The 21,106-nt window shown below is 46.8% G+C and overlaps 1 protein-coding gene across 1 annotated transcript; it reads right to left on the bottom strand.

Annotated features, from left to right (window-relative positions):
- Positions 1-5,482: 5,482 nt before the first annotated feature.
- On the bottom strand, positions 5,483-20,232 carry MTRES1 (mitochondrial transcription rescue factor 1). The gene is made up of 4 exons (XM_032338906.1): positions 19,828-20,232; positions 11,962-12,440; positions 10,014-10,086; positions 5,483-5,762 (listed from the first exon to the last, which is right to left on the bottom strand). The coding sequence occupies exons 2-4, from the start codon at positions 12,426-12,428 to the stop codon at positions 5,583-5,585; spliced, it is 720 nt and encodes a 239-aa protein (XP_032194797.1). The 5' UTR covers positions 12,429-12,440; positions 19,828-20,232; the 3' UTR covers positions 5,483-5,582.
- Between the last annotated feature and the right edge of the window lie 874 nt (positions 20,233-21,106).

Raw genomic sequence — 21,106 nt, forward strand, 5'->3', positions numbered from 1 at the left:
GTTCATTGATTTTAAGGAGTAAGAATTCATTTGTTCTTCTAAAGGGAGTTTGTGTTCTGGATAGTTAACTGTGTCCTTGACAGAGGTGGAGAACACGTCATGCCACAGCTCATCCTTCCAGAAGCTCCTACAGTGTGGCAGCTGTGTTGTTGGAAGTGACGATGGGTCCTTAAATTACAGGGAGTTTACGTTTTTGTAAGCGCTCCCTTTCTCTGAGCCCACTAATGGCTTAGGGACTTGACATACGTTATTTCATTTAATCCTCACAGGAACCCTGTTTCTATCCCCCATTTTACAGATGAAGCTGCTTCTAGGGGTTGAGTAACTAGGTCGAGGTCAGACAGCTGGCCCAGCCAGGTGCTGCTAATGATGACTGGCTTGACTCCGAAGTCTGTGCTCGAGATTTCGGTGCCACGCCTGACATGGCTGCGTGCAGTAAACTTCTCCGTCTTTCTGCCTAAGGGGCTCCTGCTGTTTAACTTGGGGTTGTTCTGACTGTCCAGGAGCTGCCTGAGTGTTTGACTTGAGAAAGCTTTCAGTGCAGAGAGCAGAACGAGAAATAGAGTAAGAATCATCTCGTCCTCTAAAGGAAGTGCGTTCATTCTGCAAAAATATTTAAGATTTTTATTTATTTGAGAGCAAAAACAAGCAGAGGGGAGTGACAGAATGAGAGGGAGAAGCCAGCTTCCCGCCGAGCAGGGAACCCCCCATGGGGCTCGATTCCAGCACCCCAAAATCATGACCCGAGCCAAAGGCAGGCACTTAACCCACTGAGCCACCCAGGGGCCCTGCAAAAGTATTTGTAATGCCAGTTATCTCCTGGGCACTCTTCCATGACTCTAACAAGTCTTCAACTCATTAATTGGTAGTTAGGAGGCCTTGGAGAGAAGGGTCTGGTGGTAAACACCACCAAACCTAACCTCTCTTGCCTGAAACCGAATTCCAAGCTGCACGTGGGTAATAAGCGGACTGTGAAGTTGGGCTCCTCGGCTCAGTGCCGGCAGCTGAGGCCACAGCCGATGGAGGAGGGCTGGGCTCCGGCCTGAGGCAGCCGCAGGCCCACAGCTTCCCGACTCTCCTGCTTCTCCCAGACTGGAAACGCTCCCACTAAGAGGCTGTGAATGCCGGCTGCAGAGCTCCATAGCCTTGGTCTTCCCAGTGTTCGGTTCCTGCTACTTCTGACGCAGGTATTAAACCTAAGTCTCCTCCTCGGTGTGGATGCGGGGAAGCGTCAGCTCAGGCACAGCGTGGGCATGGGGGGGCCTATGCCTCGGCCGAAGCAAGACCCCTGGCGACGGTTGCCTTCTGGTCGGGTTGTTGCTGGTTGTGTTGCTTCAAAGGAGAGTTGGCTGCTGTCATTTTAGCCTCACCTTTTGCGTCTCTGCATCAGAATCAAGAGGTAAGGGCTCTCCTTTACGTCGGAAAGAAAAATCTATGCATTGCAAGGGGGCAGGAAGTATCTAATAGGAAGCCTTCTGAGTGGGGCTCTGGAAATCACTATTATAGTCCAGAACTCTAAACAGAAATGGCCCATTTTAGACACTTGCTGTTCTACCCTGACTGCAGTTTTGGGGGCTTCACTTATCTGCCTTGTGGAAGTTCTCATCATCTTTAAGAATTCTGTCCCAGGGGCACCTGGGTGGGTCAATGGGTTGGGCCTCTGCCTCTGGCTCCGGTCTTGATCTCAAGATCCTGGGATCAGGCCCCAGATTGGGCTCTCTGCTTGGCGGGGAGCCTGTTTCCCCCTCTCTCTCTTCCTGCCTCTCTGCCTACTTGGGAACTCTCTGTCAAATAAAGATAAAATCTCTAAAAAAGAAGAAAAAAAAAAAAGAAAGAAAGAAAAGAATTCTGTCCCAGGAGGGGCTCCTGGGTGGTACAGTCAGTTAAGCATTCGACTCTTTGATTTTTTGGCTCAGGTCATGATCTCAGGGTTGGGAGATCGAGCCCCACACCAGGCTCCTTGCTGGGTGTGGAGTCTGCTTAAGGGTCTTTCTCTCCTCTTCTCCCTCTGCCCACCAGCTCCCTACCCCCACACTCTCTCCGAAAAAATAAAGTCCCAAGATAGAAGGCCCACTGGGTACAGATGTCATCTCTACGGAAGAATCGAGAAGGGCATCCTGCGTGATCCATGTCCTCGAGGACATTTGCATGTCCTTGCAAATTCCTACTTTCACTGGCCTGCTTCTGATACGCCTGCTTAACCAAAAACGAACAGAAAACCCCATAACCCAATGTGCAGGTCTTTGAGAGGAACAGGAAAGCGGCAGTCTCGGAAAGCTGCCTCCAACCTCAGGGCCTTCAGAGAAATTCCAGGGGGCGGATTACGGAGTAGCAGCTACCAACAGTAGAAGGACAGCAGGTTGTGGGGGCCTTTCCTGTGCAGGAAAAGAATTTACTGAAGAACACATGGTAAAAGCAACCGCATCTCTTTACACCTAGACTAGCCAAGGGGAGCAAGCCGGCTGGGGCTGGGGCTGGATGAGGCTCCGCCCACAGTGCTAGGCACTTCCAGTGGGAAACTTCCGGTGTGTATCCGCAGTCCCACCCAGTGATGTGCTGGTAGATGTTTAAGAAATGACTCTCCAAGGGAAAAATAAGTACTGGTTTTTGATGATTGCGATTTCCAAGGTGAAAATACTATCACAGGTGACTCCAAGCTTCCTATGTGACCTGCTGAAAGCAATTTGGGAGATGCCCTCTTTGAGCTCTCAAGTCCACTCCACAGAGTTTCTACTGTCCTACACTACTCCCCGGCGATTGTCAGTAAGCTCATGGATAATCTGACGGCACCTTTCTGCAAGCCAAATGTGCGTGACCGAGATGAGGCAGAACTTGAGCCGAGTGTCACTTTACTTGCCGGATACAGGCGGCACCTTTAGAAGGTTGACGGAACGTCAACACCAGCACCCAAACCGCAATCTTTCTTTTCAGCTTCTTAGAAAATGCTACTTCTGTTTCCATCTCCCCAGTCATCACTAACCAAAAAAACTGGGACTTAAGAAATATCCCCCAAAGGTCTACTTTTCTCTACAAAATGTTAAAAAGATGAAGAAACGATAGCCTAGCCATCTATATAACTTCCCAGGGAAGACAACAGATGCTATTTGGCAGAGAAATGCTATTAGCGTCGTATTTCCTAGAGGGCAGCGACTTCTTTGAAAGAATTAGCCGTCATTACTGATAAACGGGCTAGATCAGCCTCTACCGAAGTAGTCATAACTTAAAAAAAAAAAAAAAACAAAACTTGCCGTCCCATTAGAGCAGGGTGTCTCAACCTCATCTCTACTCATTTGGGGTCCAGTAACTTTATTGTGGGGTGTCCTGTCACTGCAGGACATGTAGAGGCATCACTGGTCCCTATCTACTCTATGTCCCTAATCCCCCCCCCCCCCCACCGGCTGTGACACCCGAGAGGTCTCTAGACATTGACCAACGTGAAATCACTCCTGGTTGAGAACCACTGCACTAGAAACATATACATCTTAAGTCTTTTCCAATTTTAATTTTCACGGAGGTGGCGTTGCCACGGTGTTAATAGAAAGCAACCATCATTTGGGTCAAGTAATGGGTGAGTTTCGAGAGTTCTGTAAATCCTTATGGATTGCTTTTGTTTCTGCTATTTCATAACCGTGTTCCAAGTCCCTCGCACTGCAGACAACTGTAAGAGCTCAGTTGTTGCCACAGGCCCTCGCCAAACCAACGTTCTCCATGAGATTTTTTTTAGTTTTATTTTTTAACAGAGAGGTCTGGCGTGTGGCCCCGAACACTGCAAACAGCTAGGTGAGGTTCTAATTACCAAAAGCTTCAAAAAGCCTTTCAAGTGGCTTTTCCTGCTTCCTAGCTAGCAATAGCTCCTCTTACCTCACACAACACATTTTGATTTTCTCCTTCCTTTGAACACATGACAACGTGTACATGACTATTAGAACCCCGGTCCCCATTTGACCAATGAGGAAGCTGAAGCCCAGAGACGGAGGTCAAACTGTAACCAAGGTAACCCGACTTACTAATGACAAGACTGAGCCTAAAAACCAGGACCCCTGACACATCCCTCGATCATGCTGTCACTCACAAGACTTCTTAGTCTTTCTACAACTTTCTAAAGAGAAGTCAAGAGGAGAGTGGGAAGGAGGAGGAGAGAGGGGGAGCGAGACAGGGACGGAGGAAGAGGAAATGAGAAAAAGTAAAGACATTAGTCTCCTAAATTATAATTCAGAACTAAGTCCTGTTAAAATTAAAGTTTTTACTGGTAACTCAGTAAAGCCCAATTAACAAGTGGTAAAACGGAAACATTCCCTCTGTTGCTTTGCACATCATGTTGTCTTTCTTCCTGAGAGCTTACTTAAGCTTTCAAATAAAGATCAATTTTTTGGAGTCTTCTGAAATTCAGGGTGTTAAGGCCTCCATACTCATGGGCCCAGACATCCCCCTGCTTTGGGCCACAGAAGTTTCCCTTCATTGTCAGTTAACCTGAATTCTCAAGAATTCCTAGAGGGCAATAAAAGGACCCAGGCACAGCCAGTCTTTTTTCCATGACACCATCTAATGGGTCTCTACTTGAGTGGACTCTTCAAGTGCTAGGAAACTGTTCCTGGGAGTCTACAAACCAATTTATTTCTGCAGATGTCCTTTTCTTAGATGACGTGTATTATGTGTGTGTCCCTTCTAATACTATTATTTTTTTAGGCTTTCTCCTTTTTACAGCACTTTCTTGAGAATTAGAATAATTGGTCTCTCTTTGTTCTCTTCGTTGATAATATCTGTGTTTCCCTTAAAACCTACTACTAAAATCTACTTTCTCCCGAAAATTAAACTCTAAGCTGGGACACGAGTCATCCTATTTTTTTCTGTAAAAGGTCAGATAGTAAATATTTTAGGCTTTGTGGGCTACCTAAGGCCTCGGTTCATATATTCCTTCCTTCTTTTAACAATGTTTTAAAAATGTAAAAACCATTCTTGAATGAAATAAAAAAGGCCTCTTGGGGCCCCCTGCCCTAAACGATTACTGTTCAATGGGCCCTAACTAGCCCATTTGCAGTGAGCTGGAACAACTTCACGTATCTATCCTTCTGAAGACAAACTGAAGGGAACAAAAGCTCACAAATCGGTGATTCAGAAGGGCTGGTGGAGAAAGGGGTCTCCCAAAGGATATAAAGGGTGACCTTGACTTCAACTGGTTTTGCCATTAAGAAGTCTGAACCCAGGGAAGCTGGTTGGCAGGGACAAAACTGAAACGGAGGCACAAACAACAAGGCCAGTTTATTTGACACAGATTCCCGAGGTAGTTACTGTGCGGAACAGCAGGCTTGGCACTAAAGCTCTCTCTGGGGTTAGTTCACTCAGGACACATCTCATTCATGCTCATGAGGCCCAAATGAGGCCAAAGCGAGCACCAATCAAGCTCTGGAGAGGATTCCAGGCCACCGGCAGTGTCTCCAAGCTATGGATCCCCACTTCCATAAAAGAGCTCCGCAGATTCCACTAAAGGTGAGGTGACTTTATTTGAATAAAAATGTCCTCTTTTGAAGCTGGCCCTTCCCTCCATCACTAGAAAGCAGTTTTATTAATATAAAGCAATCCATTTATTTAGACATACTCTTTTTAGGCAACTTTAACTTTTTCCACCGGCGTAACACCACTCTGTACTTTTCACTTTCTGTTTTCTCCTCCAACACTTTTTTCAGGAGAACCCTCATTACTGTCTCTGTTTCTGCTTCTTTATCCTCTCCAATCAGAAGATCCAATGTATCTCCCACTTTCACCTGAAAATGGAAAGAAAACTCAGCCATCATTGCATTTTGAGAAACGCAGGCTAATGCAAATGTCTTTCTTTTTTTTTTTTAAGTTTATTTTTTTAGTCATCTTTATACCCAACATGGGGCTTGAACTCTCAGCCCTGAAATCAAGAGCTGCATGTTCCACTGACTGAGCCAACCAGGTGCCCCGCAAATGTCCTTGCTTTGAGTGTTTATCCGGGAACCATCATTACCCAGAGGACCATGTGAGAAAGGTTAGTGATTCTGCTGAAACCGTCCCTTATCGATGGTGCCTCCAGATGAAAGGGCCTCGCTCAGAGGATGCCTCCGACACTCGTGCCCAACGCCATCCGTGTCCTTCCATCAGACCTAGACAGTTGCCTGCTCACAGCAGCTCTGGTGTGGTGTGGCCCACTCACTCCCCTCTACTGGATGACTGAAGGCAACACACGAAGGGATTTGTTTCGGTAACGGTGACAAGAGGCAAAGAAAGTGGGGCACAATCAGAGAGAGTACGTGCATAGTAATTACTGCCAGTGCTGAGAAAATAATTTCCAGTGTAACTTTTCATTGATTTCGACCCAGATGAGCTATGTAACTAGGGATGGGGCAGTCTGTTGAAAATTAGCCGCTATGGAAGAACATTCAGCTGTATCTCTTAGAGAAATGGTGAACTTCTTCTCTAGCACTGAGTAGCCCCGGTGATGCCACATTATCAAGAAGACAGGACTCAGTTCACAAAGACAGAAGGATCAATCTGGACGCTGACTCAATGGGTTCAAAGGGCTAACGTCAAACCCGTTCTTGTCCACGTGGGACCCTTAGGCTGATTAGTCCCGGTCATGTCCCAGGGCAGTCACAGCAGTGTCGCCAGGGACAGCCCATGGTGGGCACCTGGTCCTGGCAGGTCAGGATTTCAGGATCTGCCCGCTGACTCGGGAAGGAGCTAAACGGACCCAGGTGTCCTATGTTCTTTCCGCTAGGACACAAGCAAGGACTGACTGGGGCCACCTCAGACCACTCACCACTGCTTCCCAGGAGGTGGGCAGCAACCCCATGTTTGGGCCATGGACTCGAAGTGGGCATACGTGGCCATTTAAGAGTCTACTGGAGGGTTTCTGTTTAAGAAATATGGTGCCACTTTTACCTTATTTTCTGATTAATGTTCTCTGAGGCAGTCCTAAATTCATGCTGTCAAAAACATCTGCACCTTACCTGGGCAAACTCCTATTTGTTCTCCCACCCATTCAAGGGCCCAGTATTCAGTCCACAACGTGGGAATGCACACCTCTGCCACCATGCCACACTCGTCAGCCTAGAGCAGTTACATGCGAAACTCACGTAGCAGCTGGTTGTAAACCATTAACCTTCTCCCCTCTGGGCTGAGAAGCAAAATGGCTCAAACCGCAAGGAAGCATGGAGGCTGCTTCTCCCCTGGGTCTGAAGGATGGGCTGACCCAGGCATCATCTAGGGGGTCTGTCCTCCTACAGTTCTCATGAGTTCAATTTAAAAAAAAAAAAAAAAAAAAAAAGACCATTTGCCCCAACTGTGAGGACATTTAAAATCAATGTCCGGACACCTGGGTGGCTCAGTCGGTTAAGCATCTGCCTTTGGCTCAGGTATGATCTTGGAGTCCCAGGATGGAATCCCACATCAGGCTCCCTCCTCGGCAGGGAGTCTGCTCCTCCCTCTGCCCGTCACCCCATTTGTGTTCTCTTTCTCTCACACTCTCTCTAAAATCATAAAATCTTTTTTTTTTTTTTAAAGATTTTATTTATTCATTTGACAGAGAGAAATCACAAGTAGATGGAGAGGCAGGCAGAGAGAGAGAGAGAGAGGGAAGCAGGCTCCCTGCTGAGCAGAGAGCCCGATGCGGGACTCGATCCCAGGACCCTGAGATCATGACCTGAGCAGTAGGCAGCGGCTTAACCCACTGAGCCACCCAGGCGCCCTAAAATCATAAAATCTTAAAAAAAAATCAATGTCCAGAAATACAAGGTTTGAGAGCATTTCAAATGCTTTTACATTTTTCAGCATGGCTTTATTAAAATGCACGTTTTAGTAGGTAACACATGTGATACCGAAGATACACAGAACCAACCCTCCTTCGTGTCCCTTCTCAAGCTGCTGGGTGTCCTGCGTGCGGCTGAGCCGCAGAGGCCTCTGGGAGCTTACTTCTAAGGCAGCGAGCAGGGAAGGAAGGCTTTTAGCCAGTCAATCCCGGGGAGCGGGGAGTTGAGGAAGCTTCAGTCCTTTTGTGTAAGTCAGCAGGCCCTGGCTCGCCACGGTACAGACAGGCGGCCTGCTCGGAGCTGCAGCACCACAAACCCGCCTGACCCTTCAGGGCCGGTGGCCAGGCACAGCCCAGTGCGGCCGGCCTCGGAAGGGGAGGTGTCCTTTATTCCCTGCGAGGGCCTGTCCTCCTTCATGCGGGAGACAGCACAGCAGACACAAAGCAACACTGGTTGGGATTAAGGGCTGTTCCAAATATCTACATTTCAAATCTCCCCTTAGCTGCAGTTACTATGGCTACAGGCCTCCTAGTAACAAGGCAGTCGAGTGTTAACACTGGCCCCTTCCTCTGCTGACCCTCAGGAGAAATCTGGAAGGCAGCCGAGACAAGAGAACACCCAAGGCAGAATGCAGCAGCAGCAATTAGACTGTAGTTAACAATGTCTCAAAGCAGAGGGGGGGAAGATGGACTTGTGGCGTTTGTAAATGAGGCCCTGGCACAGAGGCGTGGTGCTCGCAGAGCAGGTCCTGTCTTAGAACACTGCAGCTGAGGAGAGGGGGCAGGGCTACAAGCAGGCAAAAGCAATTATGGGAGAAGAGGAGCCTGATCTCCAGAGGCACGTCTGTAGCGCCTGATTTCCCGCAGCTCACAGAGCCATGACTGACGTGCTGAACCTGCCGGGTCAGGTGCCATCACAGATCATGGACCGTGGGACTGGGCGGCCGAGACGAGCACTGGGGAGTGCCCCCTCCTCCTGTCTGTTTAGCCATGAGAGCCTGTAGGATCCCAGAGAGCAAGGTAAAGCCTCAGTGCTGATCCGGATCCATGGCCAACAGCTCACACCCTCCCATGCCCCACAGCAAAAGGATGTAGCTCAAGCCCTCCATCCCCAGGGGAGTTGTGAAACATGAAACAAGCTTCGAAGCCACCTACAAAAGTGTGTCTGACTTCCCGGGAACATTTGTTCTCTAGACACTAAGAGTGAGGTTATGTCTGCTGATGCCTCGTATGTCTTTGTCTCCCAAGCTTTTTTTTTAAAAGATTATTATTTACTCATTTGAGATGGAGAGACACAAAGAGAGAGTGTGAGGGAAAGGGAGAAGCTGGCTCCCTGCTGATCCTGCAGCCCCTGATCCCAGGACGCTGGGATCATGACCTAAGCCAAAGGCAGATGCTTAACCACCTGAGCCACGGGGCATTCCCCTTCCAAACTTTTTTTAAACAGTCTCTGTCATACACCTTTTTATTGTGCTTCGTTAACTTTTACCATCATTACTATTTTTCCAATTATGAAAGTGATCTATACTTAAAAAAATTAAGAAAATAGAAAGAAGAAAATATAACCCATAATGGCCCAAAGATAAATACTAGTATTACTAATTCCAGACGTAGGTACACATGCAACTTATTTCTACAATACACAATTTATACACACACACACACACACACACACGTGTGTGTGTGTGTGTGTGTGATTTATAACAACACTGGATGCCAGAAATACATTTTCTTATACCTGATTTTTTTCACTTAACAACAGTACTGCTATGGACCTGTTAGAAAACAGGAAGTGTCTTTTCTAATGGCTGCTCTGCGCACAGAGCAGGGCATGTGGCAAGTGTCGCGGGTACGGCTGAACTGACCAGAATCACACACCCACTCAGCTCACAGCCGTCCACCGGGATCGCTACACAATCAACTCTTCTTAGTCTCATTATTAGCTCTTCATGGGACTAATGAGTCAGTTAACAGATTTTTGCCAATTGTGATAGTGGTCCATCTTCAAATTTTAAGGAAAAAAGGAAAGTTTTCTCTTAAGGACATCAAGGCTGCAGAAGAGCAAGTGGTCTGTGTCACCAAGTTGGCTGGTGATTCTCACTAGCTTGACCAGGCCTCTGGGGAGTCACAGAGCGTGCAACACAGACACACACAAAGGGTCACTGATGCCCCTGAGGGGAAGTCGGGGTGGCACTGAGTACTGGCAGAGAAAGAGACAAAAATATCTGCTGTCGGAATAGCTCACCGTTCTGCTTTTCTTCCACAATTTCTCCCCATTCAGCCTGAGCTCACCTTTGTAGAATGCATCTTCCACTTTGCTAAAAAAAAAGAAAGAAAAAAAAAAGTCAAATGCTTTGAAACAGAAACACATTCAAAACAATTACACCAGTCTGAAAAAAAATAAAGAAACAGCTGCCGTTAAGGCTCATTCTGACAGTGACCAGCCTCTATTCTGACTGCTGGGAAAGGGGGAGTCAGCTGCCCCCGTGTTTATCTCAAACAGCGAGACCCAGGGGCCCTTCTGAACGGACGCCAAACTGCGGCAGAGACGCGAAGACATCACTGGGCGGGTAAGCTCTGGAAGAGCTCGGGGCACCCCCCGCCCCAACTCCTGTAGCAGCTGTCTGCAAAGTGGGAGCTCCCAGGGTTCATGACCACCAAAGGGCTCCAGGCTCTGAGGAAAAGAACAGGCACTACACGTATGGTGAGGCCATTGACAAACCCTCTGAGTCTGCACTGCGGTGGGGAAACTCCAATCCCGCAGCCGCCGATCTCTCCATTCAGTCCCTAGGGCAACCAGAGCAGGAGAGAGTGCGGAGAGAAATCCGTGAGCTCTTCTCTTGCCGCTCGGACTCCAGGTGGTTAACATCTGGGGTTCTGCTTGTAACAGCAGCAGCTACTTCTCTGGGGGAGAGAGAACCCCCCTACAAGCTGGCCAGATTTGAGAGCATATTCAGTAAATCCCCACGAGGAGGCCTATGGGCTCAGTTATCTTTACGAGTCCTTAAGTGTCATGGATTAAAAAATTAGACTACGCCATGAAATTAAGCCATAAAGGTATAAATTGCACATGGAAATCTGAACATATTATCCATACCATGATTCTATCTTGCACGCAGTATGCACACAATTGTTAAACGAATGAATGAACAATGGAGGTCACTATTCTTATGTAATTACTCTAGCAGAGAACAAGACGACTAAAGAAATCCTGAAAGTTCCACTTACCATCTCTGTGCACTACATATTGAACACACAGAATTTTCTTCATAACAGCTAACATACAGTGAGTACCTACTATGTGTCAGGCACTGCTCTGTTATTTTTTTAAATTTAAATTCAATTTAATTAACATACAGCACATTCTTTCAGAGTAGAGTTCAGGGGTTCGTCAGTTGCATTAACACCCAGTGTTCATCCCATCACGTGCCCTTCTTAATGCCCATCACTCAGTTACCCCCCTCCCCACCGCAGCACCCCTCAGTTTGTTTCCTAGAGTTAAGAGTCTCTCATGGTTCGTCTCCCTGTTTTTGTCTTATCTTTCCTTCCCTTCCCCTACGTTCATCATTTCTGTTTCTTAAATTCCACCTACAAGGGAAATCATATGGCATTTGTCTTTCTCTTATTTCACTTAGCATAAGACCCTCTAGTTCCATCCACTAAGATGCTTTAGGCAGAGAAGCACCAACTTCTAAAGTAGGTGCTACTTTACATTCTACAGATGAGAAAACTGAAGCTTAGGGAATTCAAGGAACTCGCCCAGGCTCACACAGAGCACGAAGGGTCTAGTTACACAGCCTGCGTTCTTGACCGTATGGCACAGCTTGTTGTTTCTAAAAGGTACCTTCTTACCCTGTGGCATTTGTGAAACCCAGGCGTGGTTTCCTCTTGCTATATACTCTAACGTGGTCATGACTTTCCTCAAGACGCTGGTATTAAATCGACAGCTCATCTTAAGAGTTGACTGTGTCTTAGAATCAGGGAAATATGGCACGGGGGATGTGCAGCAGTGCCCTGCCTTGCTGCTGGAGTCAGGGTTCTCGTCTGTAGCAGGAAACAACTGCAACAAGTGACCGGAAGGTCCTCCTGTACCTGTGGCTCCCCTCACCACAGACCGGCTGAGTGATGGAAACTCCTGCGTTAAAATGACAAGACGACAAAGCATTTTGTAATAAAATGCACGTCAGACTTACTTTCTCCCAACATCTAGGCCTGTCTTGAGGATGACATCGTACCGAAAAGACTGAACCACTTTCTCCAGGTCTTTGTAGTCTTTGACCACACTGGGGTCTTCCTCGAGCCCCTCTTCTTGCTCACTCATCTCATGGTCACTCTCTTCCTCAGAGTCCTCGTCATCCTCGGCTTTCTGCAGAGTCTTCTTGGTGGACTTCTTAGAGCTTACATTACTCTTAAGTCTTATGGAAAGGGGGAAAATATATTCTGGAGATACTACAAGGCCTGGGAGTCTAAGCGAGAAAATGTTACGGAGGAACGTTTTACAATTTGATGTGTTTAACTGGGTACTAGAAAAATAGAAGTATCGATTCCAGGAAGCACAGAGTTTCGATGAAGGCGTCCCTTGCAGCGCGCCCCACAGTCCAATCCAGGCATCTGGCTTTCTGAGAACGCTGGCAGGGAATCTGACACCCGTCATAGCCATGGCGCGTATAACCTACAACAGACAATAATTCAGTTGTATGTCACAAGTGCAGTGTCCTGGCATTCTTACAACATAAACCATGCACACCACGAACACTCCGTATGAGTACTGTACTTATTCTCCCCTACAAAAGACCACATCGGTCTGCACGTAGCCAGGGCCACGTGCTTTTCCGTGGTGAGTCGTCTAGCTGTGCTTTCCTCAGGAGGGTGGAACTACATATACTAAGATGTGCGAACACACCGGTTCTCCTCTTCTCCATCTGCCAAATTGGCTTGGATACTGATTACTACTGAAAAATATTCACACTTCTTCGCAAGGGTTTTAAGAAAATGATCTCAGGCATTTGGGTGGCTCAGTTGGGTAAGGGACTGCCTTCAGCTCAGGTCATGATGGGAGTTGTGCATTGAGGGGGGGATCCCTACTCAGCAGGGTGTCTGCTTCTCCCTCTGACCCTCCCCGCCTCATTCTCGCTCTCTCTTTCTCTCTCTCTCAAATAAATAAAACCTTAAAATAAAAAAAATCTCATGGAGAGAAAGACTATTTGCTGACATATGTCACATCCTTACAATACTGACTTTGTCAAGGAAGGACATCAAGTCATGACTTTATGAAACCCAGAATGAATCTCTAGACTTTATTTCAACCCCCAACCCCAGCAAATCAGAGCTAGCAAGGTGCAGACTGGACAGTTACCTTTTACCTTCTTTTCCGTCTTTCTCCTACTGTTTGAGGCATTGGCAAGTAGAGAAGGAAGGCGCCAGGAGACTCTAAGACACTAAGGTGCTGACACGCCAGAGAGCAGCCAATCCCTAAGTTACCTCAAAGAAACCATCTTATGATGGAAGCAACCTCTCCCAAGTACATCAAGATGGCTTTAGAGGCCATAATTTAGTAATATGAGAAGGGTTGCCATATGGTCCATATCCTCAAACCTTAAGTCTGTGAATGACTTTCCATGGTGCCAAGGCTGTACCTTCAGACAGATTTCCTTGGTGATGGTTTCAGACTTCCTTCCTCCTTTCATCACAAAGTCTACAACAGCCAATTACCTATAAGCCCACTCAAAAGCACATAGCTACTTCCAAGTTATATATATTTTTTAAAGATTTTATTTATTTATTTGACACAGAGAGAGATCACAAGTGGGCAGAGAGGCAGGCAGAGAGGGAGGGGGAAGCAGGCTCCCCACTAAGCAGAGCGCCGGATGTGGGGCTTGATCGCAAGACTCTGAGATCATGACCTGAGCCGAAGGCAGAGGCTTAACCCACTGAGCCACCCAGGTGGCCCCCAAGTTGTATTTGTTAACATCTTGGCTCTTATTTTTATTGGCACGAACAATGAGCTCAACTCTGTATCTCATTGCTGTTGGGACCCCAACCTGAGTCTTAACTGAGAAATAAAGCAGGCATAATTGAAGGGTTATTTTTCAACAGAACTAAATTTATTTATTTTTAGGATTTTATTTATTTATTTGACAGCGAGAGAAAGGGAGATCACAGGTAGGCAGGGAGGCGGGTGTGTGTGTGTGTGTGTGTGTGGAGTAGGCTCCCCACCAAGCAGAGAGCCTGATGCAGGGCTCGATCCCAGGACCCTGAGATCATGACCTGAGCAGGCCGAAGGCAGAGGCTTAACCCACTGAGCCACCCAGGCGCCCCCAGAACTAGAATTTAAAATAATTTTTAAATGTTATAAAATGTACGAGTGCTCTAAAATACTGAGTGGAAACTATCGGAAGCACCCTTAAGAGAAATATTGAGACAAAAAATCTTTCTTATACATATTCTATCTAATTTAATAGATAATGAATAATAACTATGCATAGGAAAAAACCCTTAAATTTTATAGAAAAAGGGATAAAGAAAGAAAATAGTGTATTTCAGTAGTTCCTAGACTTTGTATTTCATGGATCACTACAACCAAAAATTAAGGAGTTCCTGGCTGGCTCAGCTGGTAGAATATGTGACTCTTGACCTCTGGTAATGGGTTTGAGTCCCACACTGGGTGCAGACATTACTTAAAACCTTTAAAAAAAAAAAAAAAGAAAAGAAAAAGTTACCTAATGGTGGACTTTTTGCCAAGTAAATATTTTTTTTAAGTTGAAATTGCTACTCTTATTACCGTAATTTAAGAGAAAGAAGATTTTAATGATTATTATGTGAAACATATTTTCAGGTAGATAATTTGAAAAGAGTAAAAGAAAACTCAAACCATCCATATTCACTCTATGACAACGGCTGTTAAAATTTTAACATATATTCTTCACAGTGTAGTTTTAAGAAAAGTAATTTTATAAAATATTTTATTTATTTATTTGACAGAGAGAGAGATCACAAGTAGGCAGAGAGGCAGGCAGAGAGAGAGAGAGAGGGAGGGAAGCAGGCCCCCTGCTGAGCAGAGAGCCCGATGCAGGACTTGATCCCAGGACCCGGAGATCATGACCCGAGCCAAAGGCAGTGGCTCAACCCACTGAGCCACCCACTCGCCCCAAGAAAAGTAATTCTCTCATGGGGAGAGCCTTTCATACCTTTCTGCCCATCCGAAACACACAAGAAGGTTAACCCTAAGTGGCCAGAGCTCTCTACTATCAACCTCAGAAATGACTGGTTAATAAGATGCTCTTATAATACAAAAGATAAAGATAGGCATTAATGATGATAATTTGCCTATCTTTTTCAAATTGTGGGTCATGAGCCATTATAAAATTTTTACTTTTCAAGAACCAAAACTGGGAATGCTGGGGGCTCAGTCAGTGAAGCATGTGCCTTCAGCTCAGGTCATGATCTTGGGGTCCTGGAATCGCTCCCTGAAACCTGGCGTCATGCTCCCTGCTCAGCGAGGAGCCTGCTTCTTCCTCTCCCGGTGCTTGTGCTCTCCCGTGCTTTCTCTCTTGCTCTCTGTCAAACAACTAAATTAAAAAAGAATCTTTTTTTAAAAGAATTAAAACTGAAATGTGTAGATTACAGTGTATCACATACGGTAAGAGTAAATACTGTCTTTTTTTTTTTGAAGATTTTATTTATTTATTTGACAGACAGAGAAAAGAAGTAGGCAGAGAGGCAGGCGGGGGCAAAGCGGGGTGGAAGCAGGCTCCCCGATGAGCAGAGAGCCCCATGCGGGGCTTCGATCCCAGGACCCTGAGACCATGACCTGAGCTGAGGGCAGAGGCTTTAACCCACTGAGCTACTCATGTGCCCCAGAGTAAATACTACTTTATGAAACTTTCATTATAATACACATACACATATGTAAGTATACATACACAAATACTGGGTCATAATGGAAAATATATTTAGTAAAAATAATATTAAAAAAAAAAATGTTTGAAAACACTGGCCTAAGTGACTTCAGCGAAGCCTATTTTGCTATCAGGTGTGACGCCAAAGGCTGTATGCATGCCACGAGCTGAGAACCTGGCTGCACGTTCCCCACAATGAACAATACTCCCAGGGCTGCATGTATGGGCAGAGATGAAAACGGCAGCCTCTCCGGGATCACTTTACACATGGCCTTCATTTTACAGATGAGCACAAATGAGACTTGGAGCAATTTAACAATCTGCTAGTTCATACAGCTAGTAACCAGTACAGCCAGGATTCCAATGACAAGTCTTCTTAACGATCATTGTTTACTACATGTCAGGCCCTGCTCTACCTATTATTTCATTTATTCCTTCCTAACAACCCATCTCAATGACACATCACACAAATACTAAGTGGATCTGAGGCACCTGGATGGCTCAGTGGGTTAAGCCTCTGCCTTTGGCTCAGGTCATGATCCCAGGGTCCTGGGATCGAGCCCGCATCAGGCTCTCTTCTCAGTGGGGAGCCTGCTCCCCACCCCCTACCCCGTCTCTCTCTGCCTGCCTCTCTGCCTACTTGTGATCTGTCAAATTAATAAAATATTAAAAAAAAAATACTAAGTGGATTCAAACCCAGGCTCCGTGGGTTAAGTCAAGGCTCTTTACCACCATGCTGAACTGTCAGTCAGTCCTGACTCCAAGCCCACTGTTCTTTCTGCTACTCCATGAAATAGATGTCTCATTTCTCTCTAACAAAAACCAACTTTCACCAAGTGCAACACCAGAGAGAATGGATAGTTTCAGGAGCAGAGGAGTGGGAAGAATTACTGCCCCAACTTAGAAGAAATCTAAGAGCAGACATCCTGGCGGAGGGAAGTCTTGTCTGTCAGTCTCTGGAATCCCACATTTCCCTCCCAAAGTTCTGCCATTACACCACACTGTCATCTTCTATGAGGAATGCCTGGATATGCTGCTGCTTTTTGAGATATACCACGAATACATTATATTTACCTACACTAGGAAACTTTTACTAGCACAAAGTGACTATTTAAAATCATACTCACATAGAAGAACAACATAACCAAAATGTCCAGCCAAGCATTACCTTTGTGTTGATTAGCTACTCCCTCTTTGTGATCTGCTTCACTCTGGCAAACACTGGCACATTAGGGACATAAGACTGAGAAAACCCGCTAACCTAATTTTTGCCTGCATATGCCAGGTACCCACTAGACTAGGCCCGCACATAAAGCATACAGTCCTTGTCCTCAAAGAACAGCTATTCAACTGGAATATGGTCAAGTCAACTGGCGGTCAGAGAACCTGAGTGAAAACCCAGGTCCAAAGGAGGCTGGATCCTGCAGAGGCTAACGCTCAGAGCGGAGATGCCAGGGAAGAGTTCCCATGGCAAAGGAAGCCTGAAACAGAACTTTGGGGAAAGAGCAAGTTACAACTGCTTTATTTTTTACTTTCTAACGGACCACTCTCATTAGCATGCTGTTATTTCTCTCGCTGAATAACTGACCAACTTTCTCTTAATCCCACTACCCCCCAGCTACAATTTTTCTAGTTCCTCTTTACAACAAAATTCCTCAGAAACAGTTGTCTACACTCTTCTTAATCCCTCTCATTTTCTAAGCCCAAAAGGTCATGTTAGTCCTCATCTCCTTTGACTTGGCCGCAGCCATCTGAGACAACGGACCACTCCCCTCTTCTTCACTTGGCTTCCAGGACACCTTGCTTCTGGTTTTCCTCCCACTTGACCTGCTGTTTCTTCCCTTCTCCCAGGCATCTTAATGTTGGTGGGCCCCAGGGCTCAGTTTTTGGCCTGCTTCTCTTCTACATTCATGTTATCTAGCTCAGTTCTGTCAGCTCTGACAAATGCTTCTCAAGACACCAAACACTTCCATGGCTTTAAACGCTTCCTATATGCCAACTACTCCCCAGGCGTTTCTCCCAAGTTCCAGACATGTGTATCTGTGCGTAAGTGTTAATACAGCAGGCTCGAGTCTATCCTTAGAAAGGCCTGCTTGCAAGGTGGGCCTCTAGAAACCTAGATTTCTGGATTCTCAGAACTGACAGGAGTCGCTCACTGGGTCTAAACTGTTTGTACAGTTTCTTATGCTGAGTACCTGCTTTCCTTCTGGGAGTCTTGAATTTTGGTACATGCCAGGCAGACAGTGCCCATGTGACTAAAGGCAATCAACACCTGGGCAGAGGCTTTAAAGAGCATCCCTGATATACAAATTTCACACATGTTGTCACAATCTGTTGCTGGGGACTTAAGCATATCCTTTTTGATTCCACTGGGAGACAACTCTTGGAAGACCACCTGGTTTCCTGCACTCTTGGTCCTGAGTCTTCTCCCTTTGCTGACTGTGCTTTGTATCTTTTTGCTGTGATAAATCAAAGCCACCAGCCACAGCCAAGTCCTGCTGAATCTTCCCAATCAGTGAACCTAGGGGCAGTCTTGGTGACCCCACACACAATATCCAAATGCCTGACTTCTCCACCTGGGTGTGTAACAGGTACCTCAAGCTTTATTGGTCCCAAAACAAACTCCTGACATGTCCCCAACCCTAAATCTGTTCCACCTGTAGCCTTCCCCATCTCAGTGAATGATAACTCTACCCCTATAGGAGCTGAGAACAGACGTTTCCAGTCATTCCTGACCCTCCCTCACACCCATATCCAATGTCAGGAAGTTACGTTGGCTGTATCTTCAAAACATGTCCAGCATCCCATCACTTCTCACCACTTCCACAGATTAAACCATCATGGCAGATGATGACAGCAATACTATAAAGGCCATTTTCCACAGGGTCCATTTTCCACAGAGCCGTGATTCTTTCAAGAAGTAACTTACACTGTATCACTCCTACAAAAGCAGTGAGAAAAGGTTACAGGCTCTATGGGATCTGGCCCCCCCACCCCCCATTCTCCAATGTCTTGCCACTCTCAACCTCTGGTCTCTCAAGTCCAGCCTCACTGGCTTTTCTGATGCTCTTCACATACCAAAGGAACATTTCTGGGTAAGGTCTTTGCCCCAGCTGCACCTAGAAATCTCTTACCCCAGACAACTGCGTACATAACTCATTTTCTTCAACTCTTTCCTCAAATATCACCTCAATGCTGTCCATTCATTCCAATTTTATTTAAGAAGCATCTTGCCCTCTTACTTTGCTCTATTTTTTCCCCTCCATAGCACTTCTCACCTATAGATTTACCGGCTTTCTCTTTTTTGGACTGTTCCCCCTAATAGAATATAAACTCCTCAAGAATAGAAATCTTCACCCCCATTTGTTTTCCTCTGCTGAATCCCAACTGCCTACAACAGTGTAGCACACGGTTAAGTGCTTAATTAACCACTGGAATGAAAGTAGATCAGCAGAAATGAAGCATGAAAATGAATCCAGAAAAGATCCCACAATGCTGGAGCTGGATTGAAGAGCAAAAGGCTAGCTCTCCAAAGGCCGTACCTATCCAAGTTTGGACCTGACCCAGAGAGCATGTGAATCATAGAAAGATCTTAAGCGGGGAAATGACCTGACAGAAGTGTTATTTTAAGAGTTCTTTGCCAATGGTGTGGACTGAGTAGTGGAGAGGAAAACGCCAGGAAGCCCGGAGGTCTGTGGTCAGATTTTCAGGGTAGATAAGATAGTGAACGAGCTGAAGCCTGTAAGCAAAGCAACATCTGGAACAGAGGCAACGCGGCCCTTGACCTGCGGGACACTGGGAATCGTTCCACGTTCGCGAGCCTGTTCATGAACTGCTCGATTAAGAACCCGGTCTAGGGGCGCCTGGGTGGCTCAGTGGGTTAAGCCTCTGCCTTCGGCTCAGGTCATGATCTCGGGGTCATCGGGCTCTCTGCTCAGCGGGGAGCCTGCTTCCTCCTCTCTCTCTGCCTGTCTCTCTGCCTACTTGTGATTTCTCTCTGTCAAATAAATAAATAAAATCTTTAAAAAAAAAAAAAAACCCGGTCTAACCGCTTTGCAGCCTACTGTCGCTGAAAAGCGTCCCTTCTGGAGACCTCTCTGTTTGACCGCGGAAACTGGGGAGGCTGCCCCGACATACTTCCCACCCCCGCGGGCTGCGCACCTTCCCGGGTCTTCAAGGTCAAAGGAAACTGGACACCTGCGTCCTCAAGCTCTGGGTCTGCGTTTGGAGCCTGCAGTAGCGGCCGGGCCCAAGCGCGGACGGCCGCGGCGCACCGGATCCCCACGGCCCCCGCAGCCCCCGGGTCCACAAGGCGTCCCGAGGCTGGCCGGGCCGGGGCAAGACGCGGGAGATTCACGCGGAGTCCTGGCAGGAGCGCAGGCCGGGCAGAGGCGCTGGTCGCGCCCTTACTTCACGAGCGCGCACCGGGAAGCAAGAGAGTGGGCTCTAGCCGGGGTCACAACGCGCCCGGCAGGGGCGCAGTTACGAGCACTCGGGGACCGCTCCTCCCTCCCTCGATCCCTCCCCACGGCCTGGCGCACCCGGCCCTCCAGGCCCCGCCCTGACCCGCCCCGCCCCTTCCGTCGGCGCCGCCGCGGCGAGAGCGGGCCGGGAGGGGCTCACGGGCGCGGCGGCGGCAACGCAGCGACCCCTGCTGGAGATCGTGCTTCGGAGGACTGCGCGGAGGCCAGGCCTGGGCGGAGTGGAGCCCGGAAGCTGGTGCCGCGGGTTTCCACGTGGTTGAAAGAGAATTTGTCTTCATGCGGTGGCCTTGGGTTTTCTAGGGTCAGAGACCCTTTTGAACATCTCTGAGAGTTATAACGTTGTCTCCAGAAAAATGTACATGCCCGCCAGAACTTACTAATAAAATAAGGTAAGTTCACAACATCTTTTCTAGAATAAAGTGATTCAGAAGGTGACTGGGTCTTAAGTGTCCTGCAGTAGCTGATTAGATGGCCAGATAAAAAGTCTGAAAAGACTGCTTAGCCACAGACCTTGTGGAAATAGCCTTTTGGCAACGTAAGAAGAGGAACCAGAAACCAAAGAAAGTACTTCAAGGGGACAACCTGTTTGACACATATACATATTAATCTTTATTTTATTTAATTTATTTTTTTTTAATTTATTTTTTTTCACACGTGATCATACAGTAATTTTGTTGCTTAAAAATAATACTGATAAACCCCTCTTTTTATTTAATTTATTTTTTATTTTTAAAAGATTTTATTTATTTATTTGACAGAGATCACAAGTAGGCAGAGAAACAGGCGGGGGGTGGGGGGGGCAGGCTCCCTGCTGAGCAGGGAGCCCTGACATCATGACCTGAATGGAAGGCAGAGGCTTTAATCCACTGAGCTACCCAGATGCCCCCACATTAATGTGTTATAATGTGTTACTAATGTGTTACTAAATAATATGTTTATTAATAACAGATACGTGC

Source organism: Mustela erminea, chromosome 4, assembly GCF_009829155.1.
Source record: "Mustela erminea isolate mMusErm1 chromosome 4, mMusErm1.Pri, whole genome shotgun sequence".
NCBI lineage: Eukaryota > Metazoa > Chordata > Mammalia > Carnivora > Mustelidae > Mustela > Mustela erminea.